General features: G+C 43.8%; 1 protein-coding gene across 2 annotated transcripts in view; it reads right to left on the bottom strand.

Moving 5' to 3' along the window:
- LOC126281724 (mitochondrial mRNA pseudouridine synthase RPUSD3-like) overlaps positions 1-26095 on the bottom strand; it is a 121812-nt gene that overhangs the window by 37761 nt on the left and 57956 nt on the right. For both annotated transcript variants that reach the window (XM_049980903.1, XM_049980902.1), the window contains exons 3-4: positions 3368-3566; positions 3005-3274 (exon numbers count right to left, since the gene is read on the bottom strand). In XM_049980903.1, the coding sequence (XP_049836860.1) occupies positions 3005-3274; positions 3368-3566 (469 nt within the window). The remainder of the gene's footprint in view (positions 1-3004; positions 3275-3367; positions 3567-26095) is intronic.

Raw genomic sequence — 26095 nt, 5'->3', positions numbered from 1 at the left:
TACTACAAGCAAAACATTGCGTGTTAGGAAATAGTTTCACATTTCATTCATACTCTCTAGCTTCTGAAGCATCAGATCGAAAAGTAATACTAAATTTTAAATAAATTTCGAATCGTCATATTCTCTCGTAATTTGTGAGAGTCCCCGTTTTTTCTCCTTCCTCATTCTAACAAACAATCTCATCACTAATTCTGTAACTATTCCTGCTAGTGTCAAAATTTATTCTCTGGTTAATTTCTTCAACAGTTTAGTTATCAGGTTGGGCGTTATTACGTGTTCGTACAACGCGTTTTCCATGCTACTCCCAGAATAGAACTTTAGCAGATGCTAGCCGAGGACAGTATAACTGCCCCTTAGCAGTGTAGTGGTCTGACCAAAAATTTTCTGACAAAATTTCATTTTCTTGGACACACGGAGGAGAAATACGCAGTCTTTGTTGCCTGTTATTCCTGTTAGTCGTTTTGTTCCACTCTGGTAGTCTAAATGGAATTCGCTAGTAGTTATAACAACACTGTTTACCCAGTCAACCACATAAACAGCGACTGGCATTCATCCGTTGGGCATTATTCCACTCAGCTCATATAGACCCGTCCCCATTTGTCTGCAGGAAAGTTTATTTCTAGATGTGATGGGGATTCCCCTGGCAGACACATCACGTACACTATGCACGCATTCAAAAATCATTTCTTTCAGAAATCGAATTAGAATTTGTTCAAAAACCAATGTGGACGCGTTCAAAATCATATGAAATTGATAGACCATGCGCTGGTTGCTAGGGGCTTTGTGAAACAAGGTCTTTTTCAATAATATGAATTGAATTAACATGATTATTTTTCAGCACACTCTCACAAAATATTAGATTGCACTGATATTGAAAAAAAGGAGTATTGATAGAAGCAGCTTCTTTCCAACACTAGTCAGTTTATTGTTAGCCTACCTTACTGAAATGTACAGTTCTGGGACATGATGTACAAATGAATTAAATACATCCTCACCTGCCATGAGACACTTTCTCCAACTAAAAGATTCCAATAAAAATACTTCTTTTGTAAGAAAATATTCAGATAGTGTTCCATCTAATTGGATGAGGTGGAGTGTGGAATGCTGTTTGTCATAAGCATATTGAAAGTGTCTGGTTAACCCTCTGGTTCTGTGGGCTAACACTATGTTAGAAGTACATGGGGAATCTGTTGTTCCCTGGCTTCAGAAGCAGTATCAAACGTCTCCTCTTATGTCTAAATAAGAGGAAGCGTTGAGTGTCATTCTTCTATTACTGACTGCTGGACACGATTTCCAATTCCACTGAGTCTGGTTTTCTTCTGGGCTGACTGAAAGATAATGGTATTATGGCATCACCTAGTCCGGAGTGCTGCTGTAGCATTGGCTCCACAGTGTCCAGTTTACTCTTCTGATCATCCCGTTAAAATGGCCTTCTTTTGAGTAGGGTTGTCTCTGATATAAGGAGGCAGAGGGTAAAGTAGCCAATGGAGTGTAAATGTTGATCACTTTCCACTAAACAGTATCTGTGGGGGCTGGATAGTATAGGAAGAGATCCATAATGGGAAACAACTCGTGCAGATATTTGTCCAGAATGTAATATGTAAATGACATGTTACAGTAACAGTCTCTCAATTGCTCTGTCCTTGGAGTGAATGGGGGAGGGTCTCATAGCACACAGTATCCACTGATGTCTTCTAAATAAAAGGAATTCAAAAGAGAATTGTTTCAGAAGCCCTTACATGTTTTGCTGTCTACAGAACCTTGTGATGGAATATATACAGAGCATACTATAAATTGAAATGGCAGATGTACTGTGACCATTAAAACTTTTAACTCTGTGGAACCAATGACCGCATAGTGGTACGTTTCTATGGCAAACACAAATCACTATTAACTAACTTCGTAATTTTGTTTCTTCTTTTGCCCCTGTGTTTCACTGTTCTTTGGCTCTATGTTAACAGCATGACTCAATATCAACACGAAGTTCAACAAGTAATTCAGACACTTGAGTGAATGTAACCTTTCAGTGTATTTAGTAGTTCCAGCAATTCTCTTGAATGTCTCTTTTACATATTATTATGCAGTGGTATGCTCTGTTACTACTATTTACATTCAATGGCAGTCTGGAAGGATTGTTGGCCTGAAGTCTTTGAATGGAGTAGTTATTACAAACCTCCAGTGGTCACACCCCTGACACTGGAAGTTGACTGAGAACATAATTGTTGGGAGCCTTTTGGAACCTGTGATAAGTTAGAAATGAATGAAAAATTGATAGCTCCACATAACTGAGTAAGCCTAATAAAGCTGGGGTGTGGCAAATACCCAAGAGATTCCAGAATGAGATTCTCACTGTGCAGCGGAGTGTCTGCTGATATGAAACTTCCTGGCAGATTAAAACTGTGTGCCCGACCGAGACTCGAACTCAGGACCTTTGCTTTTCGCGGGCACTTGCCCGCGAAAGGCAAAGGTCCCGAGATCGAGTCTCGGTCGGGCACACAGTTTTAATCTGCCAGGAAGTTTCACCCAAGAGATTAATGACGAATATCTGTGAAACTTCCGCTCTGCAACAGTGACAACTGAGAAAGCGAGAATCATAACAGATGTTTAATAAAATGCAGATTTCATATGTTCAGGTACGTCAAGATATCTGTCATTTATACTGCACTTGTGAAGTGTTCGAAAGCTGTGGTAGTGAAATGTACCAAAACATTTGTGTCACAACTGGAAATCCATTAACGTTCTGCAGAAATGTGCTGAGTGAATTAATGATCCTATGCTTTTAATCACTGTGCTGGTAATTGCTAAATAGAAAAGAAATGTGCCTTCATAAAAGTTTTTGAAAATCAACCCATTCTTAAGAAACCAACAAAAATGTTAGTTTCCGAACTGCAATAGACCATATGTGGCCCTTGCAAATTTCACTTATACAGTAATTACACCAATGATATACAGTGTCTACAAAAATTAAATAAATGAGCATAAGAGTAAATTTTTCTGTGGTTACCTGAGGCAACTTTGCGTGATCACTGTAGGGGCTTATAGCTACAGGTATACCAAGAACATGCTGCACTCTTCCGCCATAAAGGTGGTCTCCTAACACTGGACTCAACAAATATGCTGAGTAAATCCTAATAAAATGCCATTTTGTCCGTGATGTTTTGAATTCTACCAGGCTACAAAGAGATCCCTTTTCCAATGTGGAGTACTCTACAAATGTAGGAAAAATTTCTTGACGTTTCACAGACTTCTTTGACCATTTTGTCTCAAGAATCACCTGTAAATATTACACAATTATAATAAACAAATTTTTAAAAAGGAGAGAAGAACAAGAGTGCAATAATGTTCTATTAACTGTTATACAAATTACCTGTGATTCCTTTTGTCCAGGTCCTTTTTTCAATGTGATACCAATGTTCTCAGAGCCGGAATCAGGTTGGGGCTGCCCTACTACAACCAACCAATAGTTGTAGATCACTTTGTCCTGTACTTTGCCATAATTCATTGACTTCCTTACATTTTTAGCAACACTCTCATCTGCTGATAAAATGGTGATTCCACTAGCATACCTGCAAAAATGGTGAATAATTGCAAGAGCTATAAATTAATGTGCCACTCTTGACAGACATTTTGTACCAAAATGGAAAATCTGTTGAATACCCAACAAACATATCAGTAACTTGGCAAAAAGACAACAAAAACACTAGATGCAAAGCCTCAGCCTGGTCAGGGAATTGAACCAGAACCAAGACAAATATGTATGATGAAACAAATTGGAATAATACTGCAAAGTGTTAGGAAATGGCGAAACAAAAAGAGAGAAATAAGAAGTCCAATGATAGTATCAAATTTGTAGTGAACACGGAACCAAAACATAAAAGGGCAAAGAGAGGAATACTGGTATAGAACAGAGAGGAGAGCGGCAATAAAAAGTGAAAACTTGCAAACAGAGCAAGTACCAGCTGAGGAAGAGGAAGGATATTAAGCAGTAGGTAGATAGTAGGTGAAGCATACAATAATGCAAGTCAAGTGAATGAACAGAATGGTGAATCTGGGAGCGGCTTAAAATAATGATACTGAGATTCCATCTTGTATGACTGTTGTTCAAAGTTCACCGATCATTGGTTCTGAAATGCCAGCACACACAATGGCTTGGGTTTACTTCTCTACAGTAAAACTGATAGTGGTCATCTGCGCTTTTTACCTGAAAGACAAGGTTCTGGTACACCCAAAGATGATGTTATTCCAGTAACTTCCACAATTTTATCATACTTCTAGTGCAACACACATTGTTTCTAGAGCAGTTCTTGCTTTTGTAATAAACTGCAGAATAACAACCTTGGAGCATCCATGAATCTACATATTTATTACGTTAGAATTGAATGAGAGGAGGCCCTACCATCCTGATAAACAGCAGTGCAGAATTTGTCCACACAAGGATAGATGACCTGTATGAATTGCCTGTAAGATTCATTTGAAAGAATCCCCTGTCACATTTGCCAGAAGATATTGCAGTTGTCCCCAAAGTGTGGTTCAGAAGCAGCATACCTGAAAATGGATTTCCTACACTATTTCTTCTTGTAACACATCAATGTCCTATCATCACTGTGAGCCATTCACTAAACAGTAGTCACTGTTGTCTGCAAGGTACATCAGTGTTGTCAGACGATGATCTAGTGGACAGTATCCAGGCAACACTGCTACAACATTAATTCCCAAGCCCCTCCACACGATTACTAGTGACATAGGAACTGGGCCACCTATTTATTACCTGGCTTGATGAATAGTTGCCACCATCATATTGCAATCACCATTGTGTTATTTTACATACTGATTAATTCTCAGTTGGCTGTTGATCACTGAATCAAATCAGAGTTTTTATGCATGGCCCTGGTGCTAGGTGGTTATGTTTAGGGTTGGCCTGTGATATATACAGTGTCAACTTACCCTGGACAAATCACAGGTCAATTCACTATCACAGGCTAATTCACTGTATCAGTTCACTTTGATTTACTTCATGGTGCTGAATAAAATTAGTATAAAGTGCGACTTTTTCTCCCTCATCTTTCACACTGCCTTTATAACTCAAAGACAATCATTCCATGAAAACATCATTAACAATTAAAACTACTTCTTGTATCTGGGATGAGGGCTAATTTACCAGAATCCTACCTTCATCCATCAAATTAGTATTCTGTTGCCCATCCAACCTATACAGTATCCTGATCCATTCCATGCCACTCGTGCTCTTTGTCTGCTCACCATGATTTACTCCCCTGTATTCAATCACCACTTACTACCGAGCGAGGTGGCCAGTGGTTAGCACACTGGACTCGCATTCAGAAGGACGACGGTTCAATCTCGTCTCCAGTCATCCTGATTTAGGTTTTCCGTGATTTCCCTAAATCGTTTCAGGTAATTGCCGGGATGGTTCCTTTGAAAGGGCACGGCCGATTTCCTTGCCCATCCTTCCCTAACCCAAGCTTGCGCTCCGTTTCTAATGACCTCATTGTCGACGGGACGTTAAACACTAACCTCCTCCTCCTCTTGCTACTGCTGTCCAATCACACATATGAGCTGGAATCCAAAATTTTCAGGACTGGTGCTGCCATCTGGAAAGTAGGAATAGTAGATATTTGCGCCACTAGGTGGTGAGAGCTGCATATCTGATGAGTCAGTGTGCAGAGTGTCATTCAGCTGGGAGGGCGTGTTGTGTGTCTACAGTGATTTCCGTATTACTCTGTGTTTGATGTGTGGTGATTTTACGATGGACCCGTGAACAGGACAGTGCGTGGGTATCAAATTCTGTGTGAATCTTGGGAAAAGTGCTACGGAGACCCTTGCAATGATTCAACAAGTGTTTGGGGGATAGAGCGCGAGCTGTATGCATGTGTTTGAGTGGCATGCTCGGTTCAGGGCTGACTGTACAGGCATCTAAGATGATGCTCACACTGAACGGCCCGTTAGCCAGACATTGTTGCCAAACTTCAACAATTGGTTTGTGCGGATCGACGTCGAACCATTCAAGACCTTGCGGATGAAGTGGGTATTGGTTATGCGACATATCAACGAATGTTGACTGATGAATTGGCCACGTTGACTGATGAATTGGCCACGCGTAGTGTTGCCGCAAAATTTGTTCCAAGGATCTTGACTGCCTATTAGAAGGCACAGCGTGTTGAAGTGTGCACGAACCTTCCTCAGACCGCATCTGATAATCCAACCTTCTTGTCACGGGTTATCACCGGCGACGAGAGCTTAATTTATGGTTATGACCCAGAGACAAAGCAACAGAGACAAAGCCCGGGCTCTCCAAGACCCAAAAAAGCAAGACAGGTGAAGAGCAAAGTGAAGAGCATGATGATCATTTTCATTGATACCAAGGGAATTGTGCACAAAAATTCGTCCCACCCAACCAAACAGTGAATTCCGCCTACTACTGTGACATTCTGCGATGGCTCCATGAAAATGTGCGGCGAAGACGGCCTGAACTTTAGCATCAAGGGAACTGGGTGCTGCATCATGACAACATGCCCTGTCACACGTCCTTGCTCACCAGGAACGTTTTGGCAAAAAATAACATGGTGGTTGTACCCCACCCACCATACTCGCCAGGTTTGGCACCTTGGGACTTCGCGCTATTCCTCAAACTGAAACTCAAGTTGAAAGGCAGTCGGTTCGACACTCTAAAGAGGAGTCAAGAAGCATCGCTGGCGATGATAAACACTCTCAAAGAACAGGACTTTCAGAAAACGTATGACCAGTGGCAGAAGTGCTGAGACCGGTGTGTATGTGCAGATGGGAACTACTTCGAGGGTGATGGTGACCACTAGTCTAAATGTAAGGTTTTCAACAGATGGCAGCACCAGTCCCGAAACTTTTGGATAGCACCTCGTATTTCCTACTCAGTCACAGGCATGGCTGTATGTGAAAGCAGTCACATCATGTACCAACTGTGTTATAATTATTGTGCAGTGTCCTATGTAGACAGGGCAAATGGCCAAGCATCTGCATTAAATGCCACTGCCGAAATGTGAGCAACCACAAACTCTAGCACCTGTTTGCTAAACATGCTGCACATCGCGAAATCAATAAATTCAAAAGCTGCCTGAATACTCAGGTCAACTGGCTCATACAATCCACTCCTGTAATCAACAACTGATCATTCCAATGCCTTATGAAGTGTTGGAACTCTGTGGACGTCAGTCTCCAGCAAAATCACATCACAGCTCTGATTATGCTGAAAGATGTCTGACATTTATGAGCAACATCTTTTATGTGCATCTTCAGATACACACACACACACACACACACACACACACACACACACACACACACACATTGTCTGCATCTTGTATAGCTTACACCTTCTCCAGAAATATACTGTATAAGTCAACAGATTAAATACAAGGCATGTCCGGAAAGTTGTCCTTTTTTATGTTCTACTGCCACCACAGCACTAGTGTCACAATTCTTCTCTCTGGCTGATTGTCTTTCCATTGATGCCAATACAGCAGATTTATGTTGTGTTTACATTTGTTTGTGATCATTTAAAATGTAAAGGCTTTACAAATGTCTGCTTGTGTCTGTGTATGTGCGGATGGATGGATATGTGTGTGTGTGTGTGTGTGTGTGTGTGTGTGTGTGTGTGTGTGTGTGTGTGTGTGCGTGCGTGCGTGCGTGCGTGCGTGTGTGTGTGTGTGCGCGCGCGCGCGCGCGCGCGCGCGCGCGCGCGCACGCGAGTATACACCTGTCCTTTTTTTTCCCCTAAGGTAAGTCTTTCTGCTCCCGGGATTGGAATGACTCCTTACCCTCTCCCTTAAAACCCACATCCTTTCGTCTTTCCCTCTCGTTCCCTTCGTCTTTCCCTCTCCTTCCATCTTTCCTGAAGAAGCAACCGTCGGTTGCGAAAGCTAGAAATTTTGTGTGTGTGTTTGTGTGTTCTATTTATTGTGCCTGTCTACCGGCGCTTTCCCGTTTGGTAAGTCTTGGAATCTTTGTTTTTAATATATTTTTCCCATGTGGAAGTTTCTTTCTATTTTATTTACATCAGAAAAGATAATAAGCTTTTCACAAAATCATAAGGAATGTTTTGGTCCTTTTCTTTCACAGCTAGCATCAGAAGCAGGATATCTAAAGCTGTACCCTGTAAGCCACTGTACAGTGTGGACAAAGAATATATTGTTGACTAGTTGGTTGGTTGGTTTGTGGGGGTTAAAGGGACCAGACTACTTAGGTCATCGGTCCCTTGTTCCACGACCATAATAATACACGAAGAAAAGTCCAACAAGCAATAAACACATAACGGAGACGACAAGGGACGACACAGTACAAGAAAGACATAGACGAAGACCAGAGAAAAGAGATTAAAAGACACACAGAGTGCGACGGTCATTGGCCGACCATGAAAATAAAACTGGAAAGGCCAACAACCAAGGGACACATTAAAACACCACAAACTAAAACCCCAGGCCAAAAGTCACAGTCGACCCAAAAAAAAATAAAAAGGGACTCTCATATTGAATGATAAAAACCCCCTGCTCGAATAAAACGGAGAACTAAGTCAGCCATAGTAGAGTCATCGGTTAAAAGAGCAGGGAGTGTATCAGGCAGCGCGAACGTCTGCCTGAGGGCAGTTAAAAGTGGGCAGTCTAGTAAGACGTGTACCACGGTCAGGGCCAATCCGCAGCGACAGAGAGGCGGGTCGTCACGGCACAAGAGATACGCGTGCGTGAGCCGGGTATGTCCTATGCGGAGCCGGCAGAGGACGACAGCGTCCTTGCGAGACCCCCGCATGGAGGAGCGCCACACACTGGTTGTCTCCTTTACTGCCCGAAGTTTGTTGGGAGAGGGCAGGGTGCGCCACTCATCACGCCAAGCAGCAAGGACCTTCTGCCGCAATACGGATCGGACGTCACTCTCTAAAAGACCGATCTCCATGGCCGGGGAACTGACCGCCTGTTTCGCCAGTTCGTCAACCCGCTCGTTACCCGGGATGCCGACGTGACCCGGGGACCAAACAAAGGTGACAGAGCGGCCGCGCAACGGACGAGAGTATGGAGGGACTCCTGGATGGCCATCACCAGACGGGAACGAGGGAAACACTGGTCAAGAGCTCGTAAACCGCTCAGGGAGTCACTACAGATGACAAAGGACTCACCTGAGCGGGAGCGGAGAAACTCTAGGGCACGATAGATGGCAACCAACTCGGCAGTGTATACACTGGAGCCAGCTGCCAATGACCGTTGCTCACAATAATCCCGTAGAGTGAGAGCGTAACCAGTGTGACCAGAGACCACCGAACCGTCGGTGTAGGCCACCGCCGCGTTCGGAAACTCGGCCAGGATGGAAAGAAAGCGGCGGCGGAGGGCCTCCGGAGGCACTGAGACCTTCGGACCCTGTGCCAAGTCGAGCCGAAGGCATGGTCGGGGCACATTCCACGGGGGCAGACGGAGATTGGCCCGGAAAACAGGCGGCAGAGGAAAAAAGTCAAGGCCACGGAGAAGGTCCCGGAGGCGAACCGCAATGGGACACCCTGACCGGGGCCGCCTGTCTGGAACATGGACGATCGACCGCGGGAACAGGAGACGGTAGTTTGGATGCCCTTGCATGCTATAAACGTGCGCGGCATAGGCGGCCAGAAGGCGGTCACGCCGGAACCGCCATGGAGGGACACCAGCCTCCACAAGTATGCTGTCGACGGGGCTTGTCCGGAACGCTCCCGTGGCGAGGCGGATCCCGCAGTGGTGTATGGGATCCAGCAATCGCAATGCTGAAGGCGAGGCAGAACCGTACGCCACACACCCATAATCAAGGCGGGACTGGATCAGCGCTTGATATAGGTGGAGGAGGGTGGACCGGTCGGCACCCCACCTGGTGTGGCTTAAGCAACGGAGAGCGTTTAAGTGCCGCCAGCATGTTTGCTTCAGCTGCCTAAGATGGGGCAGCCAAGTCAACCGGGTATCGAACACCAGTCCCAAGAACCGATGCGTCGCGACCACAGCAAGAGGTTCACCGTCAAGGTAAAGGCGCGGCTCAGGGTGAACCGTGCGACGCCGGCAGAAATGCATAACGCAGGTCTTTGCGGCCGAAAACTGGAAGCCGTGCGCTACAGCCCATGACTGCGCCTTGCGGATGGCACCTTGCAGCTGCCGTTCAGCAGCGGCGATGCCACTGGAGCTGTAATATAGGCAGAAGTCGTCCGCATATAAAGAAGCCGCGACGGACGACCCCACCGCCTCAACGAGCCCATTGATGGCAATTAAAAACAGGGACACACTGAGGACAGACCCCTGTGGGACCCCGTTCTCCTGGACTCGGGAGGAACTATGCGACGCAGCTACTTGCACGCGGAAGGAACGATACGAAAGAAAATTCTGAATAAAAAGCGGGAGCGGGCCCCTAAGGTCCCACCCATGAAGTGTGGCCAGGATGTGATGGCGCCAAGTCGTATCGTACGCCTTCCGCATGTCGAAGAAGACGGCAACCAGAAGTTGGCGGCGCGCAAAGGCTGTACGGATGGCAGACTCCAGGGAGACCAGATTATCGACGGCAGAGCGGCCTTTACGGAACCCACCCTGAGACGGAGCCAGAAGGCCCCGAGACTCGAGGAGCCAACTCAATCTCCGGCTCACCATACGTTCCAGCAACTTGCAAGGAACGTTGGTGAGGCTTATGGGGCGATAGCTGTCCACCTCCAGCGGGTTCTTGCCAGGTTTCAATACGGGGAGGACTATGCTTTCCCGCCATTGAGACGGGAAAACACCCTCGACCCAGACGCGATTGAAAAGATCTAGGAGGCGTCGCTGGCAAGGCACTGAGAGGTGTTTCAGCATCTGGCTGTGAATGCGGTCTGGTCCAGGAGCCGTATCAGGGCAAGCAGAAAGTGCGCTCTGGAATTCCCATTCGCTGAAAGGAGCATTGTACGACTCCGCGTGGCGCGTGTGAAAGGAAAGCCTCCGACTTTCCAACCGCTCTTTCCGGGAGCGGAAGGCCAACGGGTAGTTCGTTGACGCGGAACACTGAGCAAAATGCTCTGCTAACCGGTCCGCAATCGTGTCGGAGTCGGTGCACACTGCTCCATTCAGCGAAAGCCCAGGGACAGAGACAGGTGGCCGATAGCCTTGGGGTCGCCGAATCTTGGCCCAAACCTGCGATGCAGAGGTACGGACGCCAATGGTGGAAACATAACGTTCCCAGCACTCCTGCTTCCGTTGGCGAATAAGGCGTCGGGCTCGGGCGCGGAACTGTTTAAAAGCAATGAGGGTCTCCAACGACGGGTGCCGCTTATGGCGCTGAGGAGCCCGCCGGCGATCTCGAATCGCCTCTGCGATCTCGGGCGACCACCACGGCACAGTCCTCCGCCGAGGTGACCCGGATGTACAGGGAATCGCAGATGCCGCCGCAGAAACGATGCTGGTGGTGACCGACTGAACCACCGCATCAATCGGATCAGTGGAAGGAGGTGCAATCACTGCGACAGATGTAAATAAGTCCCAATCAGCCTTATTCAGAGCCCATCTGGAGGGGCGTTCAGAAGAGTGACGCTGTGGCAGTGACAGAAAGATGGGGAAATGGTCACTACCACATAAGTCGTCATGGACCCTCCAGTGGATGGATGGTGAAAGTCCGGGGCTGCAAATAGAAAGGTCAATGGCCGAAAACGAGCCATGGACCGCACTAAAGTGGGTCGCCTCTCCCGTGTTTAAAAGGCAGAGGTCAAGCTGTGACAGAAGAGTCTCGACATCTCTGCCCCGGCCAGTAATCGCGGCGCTACCCCACAAGGGGTTATGGGCGTTAAAGTCGCCCAGCAACACAAAGGGAGGCGGCAGTTGTCCTATCAATGCAGCCAACACATGACGAGAGACATCACCATCCGGCGGAAGGTACAAACTGCAGACAGTGATAGGCTGAGGCGTCCACATCCTTACAGCGACAGCCTCTAAGGGTGTATGAAGAGGCACACACTCGCTGTAGATAGAGTTAAGGACGTAGACGCAGACTCCACCAGACACCCTCTCATAAGCTGCCCGGTTCTTATAATAACCCCGATACCCTCGTAGGGCAGGGGTCCGCATTGCCGGAAACCACGTTTCCTGGAGGGCAATGCAGAAGAAAGGGTGACTGCTGACGAGTTGGCGGAGCTCAGCAAGGTGGTGGAAAAAACCGCTGCAGTTCCACTGGAGAATCACTTTGTCCATGGGCGAAATAGGCGTGAAGGGACCGAGGAGGCAGATCACGTCACTGGGTCACCTGCTGTCACCGATCGAGGACCAGTACAATCGGCGTCCTTGGCGTCTGAGGGTATGGCGAGATCCAGGTCCTCAGCGGACGCCAGGATCTCCACCACATCCTCAGACGCAGAGCCTGTATGGAGCGGTGGGGTGGATGCCACCGCGCGTTCCTTGGCCTTAGAGGCCGTCTTCTTCTTTGTCTTCTCTCTCTGCTCCTTGGGCTTTACTGGCTGGGAGGGCTCCACCGAGTCAGTCTCCGGGACGGAGGAGGAGCGGGAAGCCCTGCGACCAGCCGCTGGCCTGCTTTTCAGCCATTGGCTGACGTCACCCTTCCCAGAGGTGGAAACCTGGGAAGGGAGGGACCCGAGGGATCCCTTGCGAGAGAGAGTCGCCGAAGAAGTCGGACGCTTCTCCGGCTTAGAGTTGGGGACTTGTGTCCCCGATGGTTGGCGGGTCGTTGCTCCTGAGGTAGGTGGTGCAGGAGCAACAGATGGGGAAGTGCCCCCCACCATCAAGGGGGCAGGTGTAGTATTCCGGCTCAGAGTGTTCAGTGGAATCGGTGCAGCAGATGACAAAACTACTGTTTTGGCAGCGGTGGCATAGGAGCTGGTCAGAGCCACAGGATGTAGCCTCTCGTATTTCCGCTTAGCCTCAGTATAGGTCATGCGGTCCAGGGCCTTATATTCCATGATCCTTCGTTCTTTCAGTAGAACCTTGCAGTCTGGCGAGCAAGGGGAATGGTGTTCGCCGCAGTTCACACAGATGGGAGGCGGCGCACATGCAGTATTAGGATGTGAAGGGCGTCCACAATCTCTGCATGTCATGCTGGAAGTACACCGAGATGACATGTGGCCGAACTTCCAGCATTTGAAACACCTTATCGGGGGAGGGATATAGGGCTTCACATCACATCGGTAGACCATCACCTTGACCTTTTCGGGTAGGACGTCACCCTCGAAGGCCAAGATGAAGGCACCGGTGGCTACCTGATTATCCCTCGGACCCCGATGGACGCGCCGGACGAAGTGAACACCCCGCCGTTCTAAATTGGCGCGTAGCTCGTCGTCTGACTGCAAGAGTAGGTCCCTATGGAATATAATGCCCTGGACCATGTTGAGACTCTTATGGGGTGTGATCGTGACGGAAACATCCCCCAACTTGTCACAAGCGAGTAACCGCCGTGACTGTGCAGAGGATGCCGTTTTGATCAATACTGCCCCAGAGCGCATTTTGGACAAGCCCTCCACCTCCCCAAACTTGTCCTCCAAGTGCTCGACAAAAAACTGAGGCTTGGTCGCCATAAACGATTCCCCATCGACTCGTGTACAGACTAAATAGCGAGGTGAATAAGGTTCGCTGCCAACCGTAGCCTTTCGTTCCTCCCATGGTGTGGCCAGGGAGGGGAACGATTGTGGATCATATGCCTGAGCGTTGTATTGAGGCCGAGAACGCTTAGAGACTGCTGACGGCTGGCCGCCAGCAAGAGATGATGTACCACGCTTCATCGCGGGTCATCCGCCCTGATGCCACCTACTCCGACCAAGGGCCCTCCCCACGGGCGCCACCCAGCCTCAGCAACGACCACCTGGCTGGATGGCCATTGCCGGGAGTCCCGATGCCCCAAGGAGACAGGCATCTACTCCTTGGCATACGCGGGGAGTTAACGGCGCAGGCATCAGTAGAGCGATCCCTGTGTTGTCAGGGGGCTACAACCGACAGGGTACATGGCGGCCCCACCACAACGGACTGGCTACCGTGCTGGATTTCAGGTGAAATGTAGTCCATGATCGTCATTGGCGCATAAAGCGACACAGCAGAGCAGACTGCAAAAACCGCACCCAAGAACAAAGCCACGCCCTAGAGATGGTGAGTGGGCGGGACAGCTATGCGACGACGACCAACCAAGCTAGAGATGGTAATGAGCGATGGACACATTGCACCTTGTAAGGCGCCCTTCCCCAATCAGCTCGCTCTTCGGAAGAATTTAGAAGATGGAGGTCAAACCCGGTAGGGGACCATCACATAAGGCCGAAATGTTTGAGACTCCTTTTAGTCGCCTCTTACGACAGGCAGGAATACCGTGGGCCTATTCTTACCCCCGAACCCACAGGGGGGCTGTTGACTAGTATCACTTCCCATCTTCCTTTACTATTGACAAATAGTATATGGGAAGAAAGACTGTTGGTATCCTTTTGTATGGCCGTTGAATCTCTAATTTTAGTTGTATGGTATTTATGTGAGATGTATAGTTCATGACCTATTTTGCAACACAGGTCTTAGAATTTTGTGACTAAGGATCTCCTTAATAGCCAGTGTTGTTTTTGCGCGTGACATGCTGACTAGACAAATCCATGTAGAACTCTTCTCTCTCTTCAATTAATCTAACTTGGTAAAGGTATAAGACTAGTAAACAATATTCAAGAATCAGTGAAACGATATTTTTGTAAGTGGCCTTTTTTGTTTATTAGTTACATTTCCTCAGGATTTTTTTCAGTATCCTTTTAGTCAGTCATATGCCTTCCCCCGAAACTAAATGTATGTGACTGTTCCACCTTAAATCACTCCAGAGAGAAACTTTTACATACCTGAACATTTTAACTGTCACATATTTGATTAAAATCATGTGGTCAGACTAGATTGGATCCTTTCACCTATTTATGTACATTTTATTTATTTATATGTCGTTAGTCTACATATGATTAAATCGACAATTTTACATTTCAAGTTTACATCACACTTATTATTTTACTGTTTTATTGCTAGAAATTTACATAGTACTGTCTAACTGATGTGGTGCACTAATGTACCTAATGGTACATTTATGCTGCAGCCTCACAGCTGGCACCTCGCTGCTCACAGCCAGCCAAGTTACGTTTATGCTGCAGTCTCATTGCTGGTACACTGTTGGTCATGCAGGCATCACAGTCTTACTGGGAGCCTTTACTCTAAGGTCTTTCATATAACTAGTTGAGTGGTGTATTTGCATTGTGTATGATGCAAAAATTATATTCTCCGCATTATCTGGTGGTAGGATTAGTAGTTTACTCATGCCAAAATGTGGTTATCGACAATGAAGAAGGAGAATAGGCACAGACACACACTTTGTATGAAGATCATCCACACTGCAAACACTTTTACCAATTCCAAAAATAGCTCAAAATTTATCCAGAGTTCTTTTATCAACAGTTATGTATGTTGCAGCAAATTTTCCACTTTTATTTTAAATGTTATCAAACCAGAATAGTTCAATAAATGAAGACTCGATTGAACATTATTAATTTAAATTCTATGGAATGGTGATTCGTGGGCCTACTAACTTTGAGTTAATATTTTGTCAGTCTTTACCTATGTCTACTTCATGTACTGCCACTTTTGAATTTTCTTACTGATCTTCTATAGGGTGGGGGTGGGTGTGGGGACAGTAAATTAGATGAACAGGAGAAACTCATTTTACAAAAACTATTACAGTTTATTTCATACACCATGAAATGGTTGTCATAATCTGTATGCGCCTAGTCCCAGATATCATCGCACCCAAAAGTCGCCGAAGTAAGTGTATGTTTAAAAATCATCATTTGTGGTTCTCACTCTTAAAATTACCTCATAAGCTCAAAAAAAAAAAAAAGAAAAACTGTTTGTATATGGTGATTGCATTGGTAGGATACTGGCAAAACACAGTTTTCAAAGGAGACTGCAAAGGTGGGGGGGGAGGGGGGGGGGGGTCATGAAATCACCCTCAAATACTGCTCAAGGATGTAGAGTCTATACCAAATAGGACTATCAGCAGACACTGAATATACAAAAGGAAGGGTGATACCAATGGCCACATGTTTATTTGATCCACAAGGGAGCATAAGGATGGTGGGAGGGGAGATTACATCAGCTTGCAGACCATTGCAAACTGCCTCTAAAAAGTCTACTTCCAATGTTCAATGTACCAGTATTATGTGAGGAATCTAAGAATGTACTATAGCCTCTCTATGTATCTCACCTGCTGTGATCACGAAGACAAGGTTAATCAAATTATGGCCTGCAACACCCATTTAAGAAGTCATTTTCCCCCCATTCCATAAGCAAATGAAATGGGAAGAACTCTAATATGTGGTACAATGGGAAGCACCCTCTGCCATCAACTTCACAATGGTGAACCTAATCTAATCTAACTAGAGAAAGTCACTATTTCCTTCTACCCAGGACAGAGGAGTCTAAAATGCAAAACAGTGTGTCATATCACAGACTTAAACAGTACAACACTGGATATAATACCAGCATCTTTGGCCAATGGCTCCAAAAACATTTGTTCGACAACAGTTATTACACTGTGAATAGACATATAAAACAGCCCTCAACAGCCAAATAATCATCCATTAACTGTAATATGTAACTTTATGTTCACATAATCGAAGTGGATTGTGACAAAAGGGAGCAGGATTACAGCTGCAAAAGTCACTACAGAAATGTACGTCGAACTTGCAAACCCTGTAAGCACCGAAACAATATGAATGGAGTTTGATCAGCAGAGAATTGCAAGGTGAGCTGGAATTCCAAAACCAAGAGGGAAATGTGGTACTAATAACATAAAACATAGACTATGGTGCAATGGATGTGTGGGGGGTTATGGGTGAGGAGGGTGGGATGGTCTTGTGGGTGCATTTTGTGCTGGTAATATGTACTAACAGAACAGAGGAAATAGCACATATCCCAAACAAACCCAGAGCTTGCACATCCATGCCGCGGCCTCTGGGCAACAGGTATAATCTGTGTTGATGGCTATCATCATCAGATCTTCATGATAATGCAAATACTAGAAAAATGCAAAGGACTTGGGACTGATACACATCACCTCCTTATAGACTTAAGATCATCCTACAAGAATACTGACAGAAGGAAGCTGTACATAGCACTGGTAAAGTTAGAGATTCCTAATACACTGATTGCCTTAGAGAAAGCTACTATGGAAAACACAAGTTACAATCCAAAATATGTTATCAAGGGCTGTGGGCACAAAAAAATGGGTTAGGGGAGGAAGACATTCTCCTGCCTTGATGTGGGCACTATCCTGTAAAAATCAGTTCTGGTGCTGACATATGCGAATGATACTGACAAAATTACAAGAATGCCAAAAGCAATGAAAGAAGCCTTTACAAGTTTTGAGAGAGCTGCTACAAAGATGCACCTACAGGTAAATGAAGGGAAAACTAAGTACATATCCTTAGTTAAAAAGGTTATCTGCATGATCTCCAATCCATAGAAATTGGTTTGCATAAGCTTTGATGATGTGTGTAGTTTCACTTACTTTGGATCAGAAGTAAACTATAAGAACCATGTCAGCTCTGCAATCTATAAATACTAAGACTATCTGCTAACAAGTGCTACCAAGGCCTCAGAAAACATCTGAAATCTAAGCTGCTGTTCAGAAAAACTACAGCTATTATGCATCAAGTTTTAGTAAGTTTGGTGCTAACATACGGTGCTGTAACATGGACCCTGACAAAATTTTTGAAAAGCAACTGGGCACATTTGAAAGAAAGATCACAAGACAAGTTCTTGAGCCAATGGAAGAAAATAGTGTCTGAAGGAGGAGGGCCAACTATGAATTACATACTCTGTATAATGAACCAGCACTGTCAGCTACATTAAGATTTAAAAGTTTGCAATGGGCACAACATACACTGAGAAAAAGTGATAGAATGATTAAGAAGATATACAGCACAGTGCCTGAAGGAACCACAAGTGTGGGAAGTCCAAAGCCAAGGTGGAAGGAAGGTGTAGAGGACATAAGGTAAACTGGAATTCAGAACTGGAGTTAAGCACTAAACAGGGAAGAATCCAGTAATCTTCAATAGAAGGCCACAGTTCACAATGGGCTGTTGCACCAATGATGATGATGCACCAATGGAAGAATGTCATTTGGTTGGATGAGTCTTGTGTCACACTGTTCTCAACTTTTGGCTCAGCTAATGCCCCAAGAGTGAAACTTGGTGGGGGTTCGTTGATGATATGGACAGTCATATCATGGTATTCAATGGGCCTATATTTACTTTGCAAGGCCGCACCACTGCCGAGGATTGTGTGACCAGGTTCAGCCTGTGTGATCAGTTTCATCCCGCAGTACAATGTTTGTTCTTCAATAGTGGTGATGTGTTCCAAGATGACAGGGCCCGTGTTCACACAGCTCATATAATGCTGGACTGGTTTCGTGAGCATGAGGATGAAATGTCGCAACTCCCTTGGCCGCTACAGTCACATCATCTCAGTATTATCGAGCCTCTGTGGTATACTTTGGAGAGATGGGTGTGTGATCGCTATTCAACTTCATCATTGTTACCTGAACTTATCACTATTTTCCAGGAATAATAGTATAAGACACCCTTGAAATCGATACAGGATATGTATTCATCCATTCTGAGGTAACTGGAAGCTGTTTTGAATGCCAACAGTTTTTCTGCACAGTGTTTGGCATGGTAGCATGTCATATTCTTAGTGCTTCCATTTTTGTCCACTGACACTTTTTATGTATTTGAAGTCAAGTCAGAACACTCAAATTCGATCTGTCTCTCCAAGTATTGAGTGTTAATTTACCTTTAATGTAAGTCAGTTGCCGTTAATTATCTTCTTTATGTGGAGGTCCTGCAAAGCAGTATCTCTGTACAGCTGTATGTAGCCTAGGAAAGACTTCAACTCATCTCCTTTGCAGCTGTTATTCATGGAAGGAAAAAATGAAATGTACGCTAAGAAACACTGTCAACATGTCTTCACTGACTGTCCTATTTCTGTTTCAATGAGTCTACAGATCACGATAACTTCATAACTTGGAGCAGATACAACGTAAATTACATGCAACATCCACCTTGACTGCTCGACAAGTAGTAAGTGACTTTTCATTTTAGAGGTTCTTCTTTTTTTTTTTTTTGTTTTTTTTTTTTTTTTCTTTCCTGGAGAAGGTGTCTGCTCCTTGATAGTCAAGAAATCACCAAGCCACTATGTCAAAACATAAAAGGTCCTGCCCACAGCAGTTGAAGACATTTACTCACCGTTGTGCTTCACTGATTACTCGAACCACACACCTCTCCATTCAACTCTGCACAAATGTGAAACAAAACAACCATGCACAGTACGTATTTTGTGAATTATTCTCTACCAATACCACTTAACTATTCTGTCATGAGCATCTTTCCTTGTCATACACAGGGAGTGAGAAATCTCGTTTGCCTAAACAGTCACACTGCACCATCCCTGCAGGTATCCCTGCATCACTAGGCCACGGATCAAGCAAACGTGGCCATTTGTGCTTCCTTTCTGTGTACGTTCAATACCCCTGTTAGCCCTATTTCGAACACATCCCACACACTTGTGCAATATTCTAGAAATGGTAACACAAGTGATTTGTAAGCAGTCTCCTTTGTAGACTGATTGCACCTCCCCTGTATTCTGCCAATAAACTGAAATCTACTACCTGCTCTATCCGCAACTGAACCTATGCAGTCATTCCATTTCACACCCCAACAATGTGTTACTCCCAGGTATTTGTATGACTTGACTGATTTCAGCAGTGATTCACTGATACTGTAGTCATAGGAAACTATGTTTTTACGTTTTGTGAAATGCAAAATTTTACATTTCTGAACATTTAAAACAAGTTGCCAATCTTTGCACCACTTTGAAATCTTATCAAGAACTGATTGAGTATTTATGCAGCTTCTTTCAAACAGTATTTCATTACTGATAACTGCACCATCTGGAAAAAGTCTGAGTTTACTATTAGTACTGTCTGCAAGGTCATTAATATGCAACATGGACAGTAAATATCTCAAACATTTCGCTGGGATACACCTGAAGTTACTTATACATCTGACGATGACTCTCCATCCAAGACGACATGCTGCATCCTAGCAAATGGTCCTTCACTTGATACCCCATATCATCATACTTTTGACAAGAAATACTGCACCTACCTGACCGAATTGATCCAAAGCTTTCAGCATGTCATGAGAGAAAGGTGTAATGTATAGTGTTCCCTTTCCTGAGGGGAAAGGGTGGGCTGTTTGAGGGTCTGTGATACCCTTTTCAGCCTTAAGGAAAACAGATGACATTTTGTCTCTTCTGGTAGGGAAACTAGAGTATGACACACTGCTCTCAGCCACAAAATAATTATGGAGGCAGCCATGATTTGTAGTAATCTATCTTGAAAAATACATGCAAGGTAGTCACATGATTAATCCTGCCATTTATGCAGTATGTTACGAGAAAAAAGTATTCATAAGGATGCAGTCATATAATGTTTATGCTGATATTACTTTAATGTGGTATAGGATTTTCTGTGACCTGCTCGACATGAGATGCATTTATATGCAATAAGTAATAAAGACTCCTATGTCTGAACACAAATATCTGAGATTTGTAGGTGCATAATCTGTTTCAGCAGAGTGTAACAAGACCTCTTCATATGCAAGTTTATTATTCAGTTCTCAAGGTCCTTGTCAAAGACCTCCAAGAAAAATGCCTTCAACCTTTTCTGTGGAGGAAAACAAGGTTTGTAGTAGGCTGAATTATTATTTGTTAATCGCACTATCAGCTGGTTTTGACACAAATGTCATTATCAAGCACCTACAATAAAACATATTAATGTGGAACACACTGTGTCATCAAGGTCATTCCACATCAATGGGGCCAATATTAAAAAGTGTCCCCACTTGACCAGCTCCAAATCTAATTAAACTTGGTGTGAAGGTTCGACATGGTGTTTCACGGTTATACAGTCTACCAAATTTCAGTGGTTGAATTTTTAGGGGCTATTCACCTTCACATAACATACATCATTAGTGTTCTGTCAAAAGGCACATTTTCACTTGGTAGTTCTCCAGGCTGTCTGGTCTTCTGCCATCCTCTTCAGGTCTGCGTAGCTATTATCTTGTACAAGGTGTATACATGGACATGGGAAAAAAATTCCCGGATTTTTCCCAGATTTACCATTTGAAAATACACTTTCTCCCGGGTGAAAATACAGTTTTTCTGTGTTAAATAATAGTACACTTTCCCTGGGCACTGTAAAACTTATCAATCCTGGAATGTTTATGGTTTATACACCGACGTAGAATTTCCCGACACCTTAGAAAACGAAACTCACAGGGGAAAAAACACATTTTGGAAAGATGATTGATGTGCAGCAACATGTCCACTGCATATTTTTGTGTTATGAATGTATAAATTCGAAAACGACCAAACCCCGCATGTTACTTTCCGAAGCATTGAAATTGAGACTGCGACGTGCTTTTGTAAGCCAGTCATAGCTGATGTAACGTGATCACGCCAGCTGATGACAGCACAGGACACGTGATGTAGTAGGCCAATAGCACGAACACACAAATGAGAAAAATTAATGGTTTGAATTAATATACATAGTGTTGCTACAAGAAACAAAAAGCTTTCACATATAAGATTGGTCTCTAAGATTAATAAGCTGCAAGAGAAGCTAAGCTTCCATATATAATGTTGATCTTTCTTGCACATGTTACACTTTAAGATTCATCACACAGACGTGACAGTAAAATTTTTAATAACAACGTATTCGTCTGATCTTCTGGGTGCAAAATTCTTCTAGATGTTTGTCCTCAAGGAGTTGATTTTTAAATAAGAGTCAAACACCCTGTGATTTAAGAAATTCATCTTACATTTTCACACATAGTTCATCTTGCATAAAAGGAAATTTACTTTGAAAGTAACGCTTTTTCAACCACCATTCACAATATTTTCCCGTGACCTGTTAGAAACTGGTTCATTTCAGCATTGTCAAAGAGCACCAGATAACAGGCATCACTGCACTTGCGCAGGGCCATTCTGAAATGCATAATTCGGCTTAAAGTGCACATTCGTATGTCCATATTCAGATGTAAATTTTCTTGAGTTACCTCATGTTTGGTTCTTTATTATGGCATAATGCCGTACGAGGTGGAAGATGGAAAACTGCCTCACAGAAAAGATCAATAAAAGACAAATCTCTTTAGCAAACTGACAAAAATAACTTCATTGTTCTACAATGACAAAAATAACTTCATTGTTTTCCAAGGCGATTAATGCTTGATTGTCAGAAAGATTGAAATAAAACCTGTAACTTATAACATATTTTAGCCTTCCGTGATTATATGGAGTTGGAGTGTTGGAGGGAGGAGACCAAACAGCGAGATCATCGGTCTCATCGGATTAGGGAAAGATGGGGAAGAAAGTCGGCTGTGCCCTTTAAAGGAACCATCCCAGCATTTGTCTGGAGCGATTTAGGGCATAATTATGTGAACGTATCTGATAGCTCCTGGCCACAGAAATCCGTTTTCTTTTCATTTAATGTGAGAGCAATAAATGAAGAGGAAACAGCAAACTCATTAAACGCAAACACAGGTCACTTGGGACTACCCACCTCCCCACTACAACTGAGACTGCTCTGTGCATCAGCCCTGGATCTACGATATTTCCGAACCGGGGAAATACTAGATAGAGGCGCCCAGCCACACATCTGTAGCCAGAAGTGGGAGAAGGTACTACTCATACGCAACTGAACTGTACATGCACAAGAGCTCGCCCGCAACTGCTTAAAAGAATCTAATGTAAAGAGCTGTCACATCAAACTCATGAGGCAATTTGTTGTTAGGAAGCATTGCATAGTCTTCCTAAAGCCTTTGACACACTTTGCTGTTGGCAGACACTTTTATTAGTGCTGTGTTTTTTTTTTTTTTTTGTTGTATATGGCAGAAATATGTGACTAAGTTTTTCCCCCCCTCTCTCTCACTCATGTTTTGTCGCTGCAGTATTATTCTGCAGATGTGGGATACAGTAATATCCTTTGTTGGACTATTGGTTCTTACCACTCAAAATCACAAAAATTTAACTGAAAACTAAAGCAATGAAAAATTCCTGGGTTTTTCCCAGTTTTCTCCTGGATGAAAAAATTCCCGGGTTTTTCCCATACCTCCCAGTTGTGGCGGGTTGTATACACCCTGTTGTATCTCCTCCTTCCTCTCAGTCTTCTCCCACAAACCAGTCCTTCCAAAGCATCTGCTAGCAAGCACACCCTTCTCAATAAATGTCCCAACCAGTTCTTTTTCCTTTCTCTTGTAACCTTCAGCAGACATCTACTCTCACCAACCCTTTCCAGTACTCCTCTATTACTCACTCTTTCCATCCAGCTTATTCTCTCCATGCTCCTCCACATTCACATCTCAAACGCTTCTAATCTTTTTTTTAATCCTCTCACCCTCCATGTTTCTGCCCCATATAGTGACACACTCCAGACAATATATCTGCCAAGCCTTTTCCTTAGACCTGCCACATAACTGTCTCCTCTTTCTGGTGAATGTCTCCTTCACTGTGGCAATTCGAGTTTTCACCTCCTGGTGACATCTCAAGTCTTCAGTTACTATGCTTCCAAGATGTTTAAATGCACTTACTTGGCTAATGGTAGATTGTCCTATTTTAATATTTGACAGTCTGCTTCTTGTACTGATGACCACACAATGTTTTTCTTCTGTTTTATTTGCATCCCATATTCTTTCAGATCTTTCAGCATGTTATTCACTGTCCGCTCACTTTCTGCCACTAATATCATGTCCTCAGCAAATCTTATACATTCTATTCTCTTTCCATCAATACATATTCCTGTTTCCCCATCTAAGCCTTTCGGAATAATCTCTTCAAGGTACGCTTTAAACAACAGGTAGCACCTTGTCTAATGCCTCATCCAGTGCTGCTTTCTTCTGACTTTTCATTTCCAATACTTATCCTTACTTTCTGGTGTAACATTACATTCTGTAGCAGTCATCTCCCTTTCCTATCTACTCCTTTCCTCTTCAAAATATCCATCAGCTTGTTCCACTGAACTCTGTCAAAAGCCTTTTCTAAATCTTATAAACAGCAAATATTTCTCTACCTTTTTCCATATATCTTTCCCCTATAGTTCTTAACAGGCCAATAGCATATCTTGTTCCTTTTCCTCTTCTAAATACGAACTGCTCCTCTGCAATCCCTCTATCCAGCTTGCCATCCAGTCTCTTATTCAGCACTCTCAGCAACATTTTAGCTGCATGAGAAATTAAACTGATGGTCCTATGCTCTTCACATTTTTTAGTGTTTCTCTTTTTCTCTACTGGTATTGTAACCATTGCAAGGAAGTCCTCAGGCCATTCCCCTTTGTCATATATCTCATTACATAGGTAGACTGTTTCTTTTCTTGCCTTGTTTCCCAGACTCTTCAACAGTTCTGCTGGCAAATCATCAACTCCACGTGCCTTCCTATTCTACATCTTCTTCAGCACCTTTTCTACTTCTGCTCCCAAGATGGTGAATCCCTTTCCATCTTTCGGCACATATTGCTCCTCTTCAATCTTAATTTCACTTTGTATTTCATCCCCCTTATACAGACATTCAATATGTTCTTGCCATCTGTTAAAAACCTCCTGTGGTTCTTCTGCTAGAGTACCATCTGCTCTTTCTATTTCCATTTTATTCCTTTCTTTTACATTCAAAAATTATCTCACTAGCCAGTCTATACATCATTTCATACTTTCCCTCTTTCTCTATTTTGTCACATTTCTGTTTCATCCATTTTTCCTTGCTTCTTCAATTTCTCTTCTTAATTCATTATCCAGTTTCCTGTGTCTCTTTTTGCCTTCTTCAGTTTCTACATTTTTCCACTTTCTCCACTCAACATGTTTTCTCTTATCCGTTTTTTCCTGGTGCTTTGGGATACTTTTTTGGCGGAGTCCATGAGTCTTTCCTACATTTTTATCCATTTGTTTATTAACACATTCATCAACACTACCTCTTTCCCATTTCTCCATAAATCTGTTTTCCAAATCTGATGCCTTTCCTACCTCTTTGAGTCTTTCTATGTTTAGTCTTTCTTTTGCTTTACCTCTCCGGACATTTTTCAACTTCACCCACTACTAGGTTGTGATCTGAATTTATATACAATCCTGTATAAGCTTTGGCATTCTTCGAACTGTTCCTAAACCTTTTTTGCAACAGGATGTAGTCCAACTGATATCTTTCCCTCTTCAAATTTGATATCCATGTGTAATGTCTCCATTTGTAGTGTTCAAATAACTTGTTACCCACTGCTACAGAAACTAATTAGTCATTCACCTCTCTCATTTCTTATTCCTAATCTAAATTTTCCTACTGTATCTTCATCTATTCCTTCATCCACCACTGGTTTCCAGTCCCCCATGATGATAATGCACGCATTTTTATTTTCTTTTTCGATGAGTTGTTGTATTTTCTCATAATATTCTTCCACTTCCTCATCTCTATGCTGGTTTGTTGACATATATACCTATATTAACACCAAATCTTTAGAACTACCCTTCAGTCGTATCATCGTCAGTCTTCCATCAATATATTGTACTTTCATTATCTTAGTTTTCAGCTTTTGCCCTATCAATATTCCTACTCTGTTTTCACCACTCTTGATTGCCCCTGGCTAAAAGAGCTTATAATCTCCACTTTCTATCTCCCCATTCTCTCCCCAACTCATTTCACACAAATCCTTTTTCCATCTCCTATTTTGCATTCTCTAGCTTTCCTGCTACAAAGGTGAAAAAGTGTCAAGTTTGCTAGGCTTTTTTAAAAGTTCTAGCAAACATTCGGTCACTTGCTTTAATGTGCATTGACAATTTTTTATGCTGAATCACACAGTGGCAATAATTAGGGATTTAGCCACAGCTAAATTAGATATAAGTCTCTAAAGTGGCTAAAAAGTTTGACACACTATTCTGATAGCCATGGTTTGACCGACCACTGCTGTTTTTCATGTGAACCAATCACACCAAAACTTCAGATGGTTATTCCCACCTATGACGACTATATATGGATGAAAT

Source organism: Schistocerca gregaria, chromosome 7, assembly GCF_023897955.1.
Source record: "Schistocerca gregaria isolate iqSchGreg1 chromosome 7, iqSchGreg1.2, whole genome shotgun sequence".
Taxonomy (NCBI): domain Eukaryota; kingdom Metazoa; phylum Arthropoda; class Insecta; order Orthoptera; family Acrididae; genus Schistocerca; species Schistocerca gregaria.
The sequence above is the reverse complement of the archived record's forward strand: the minus strand, read 5'-3'. Positions and strand labels throughout refer to the sequence as shown.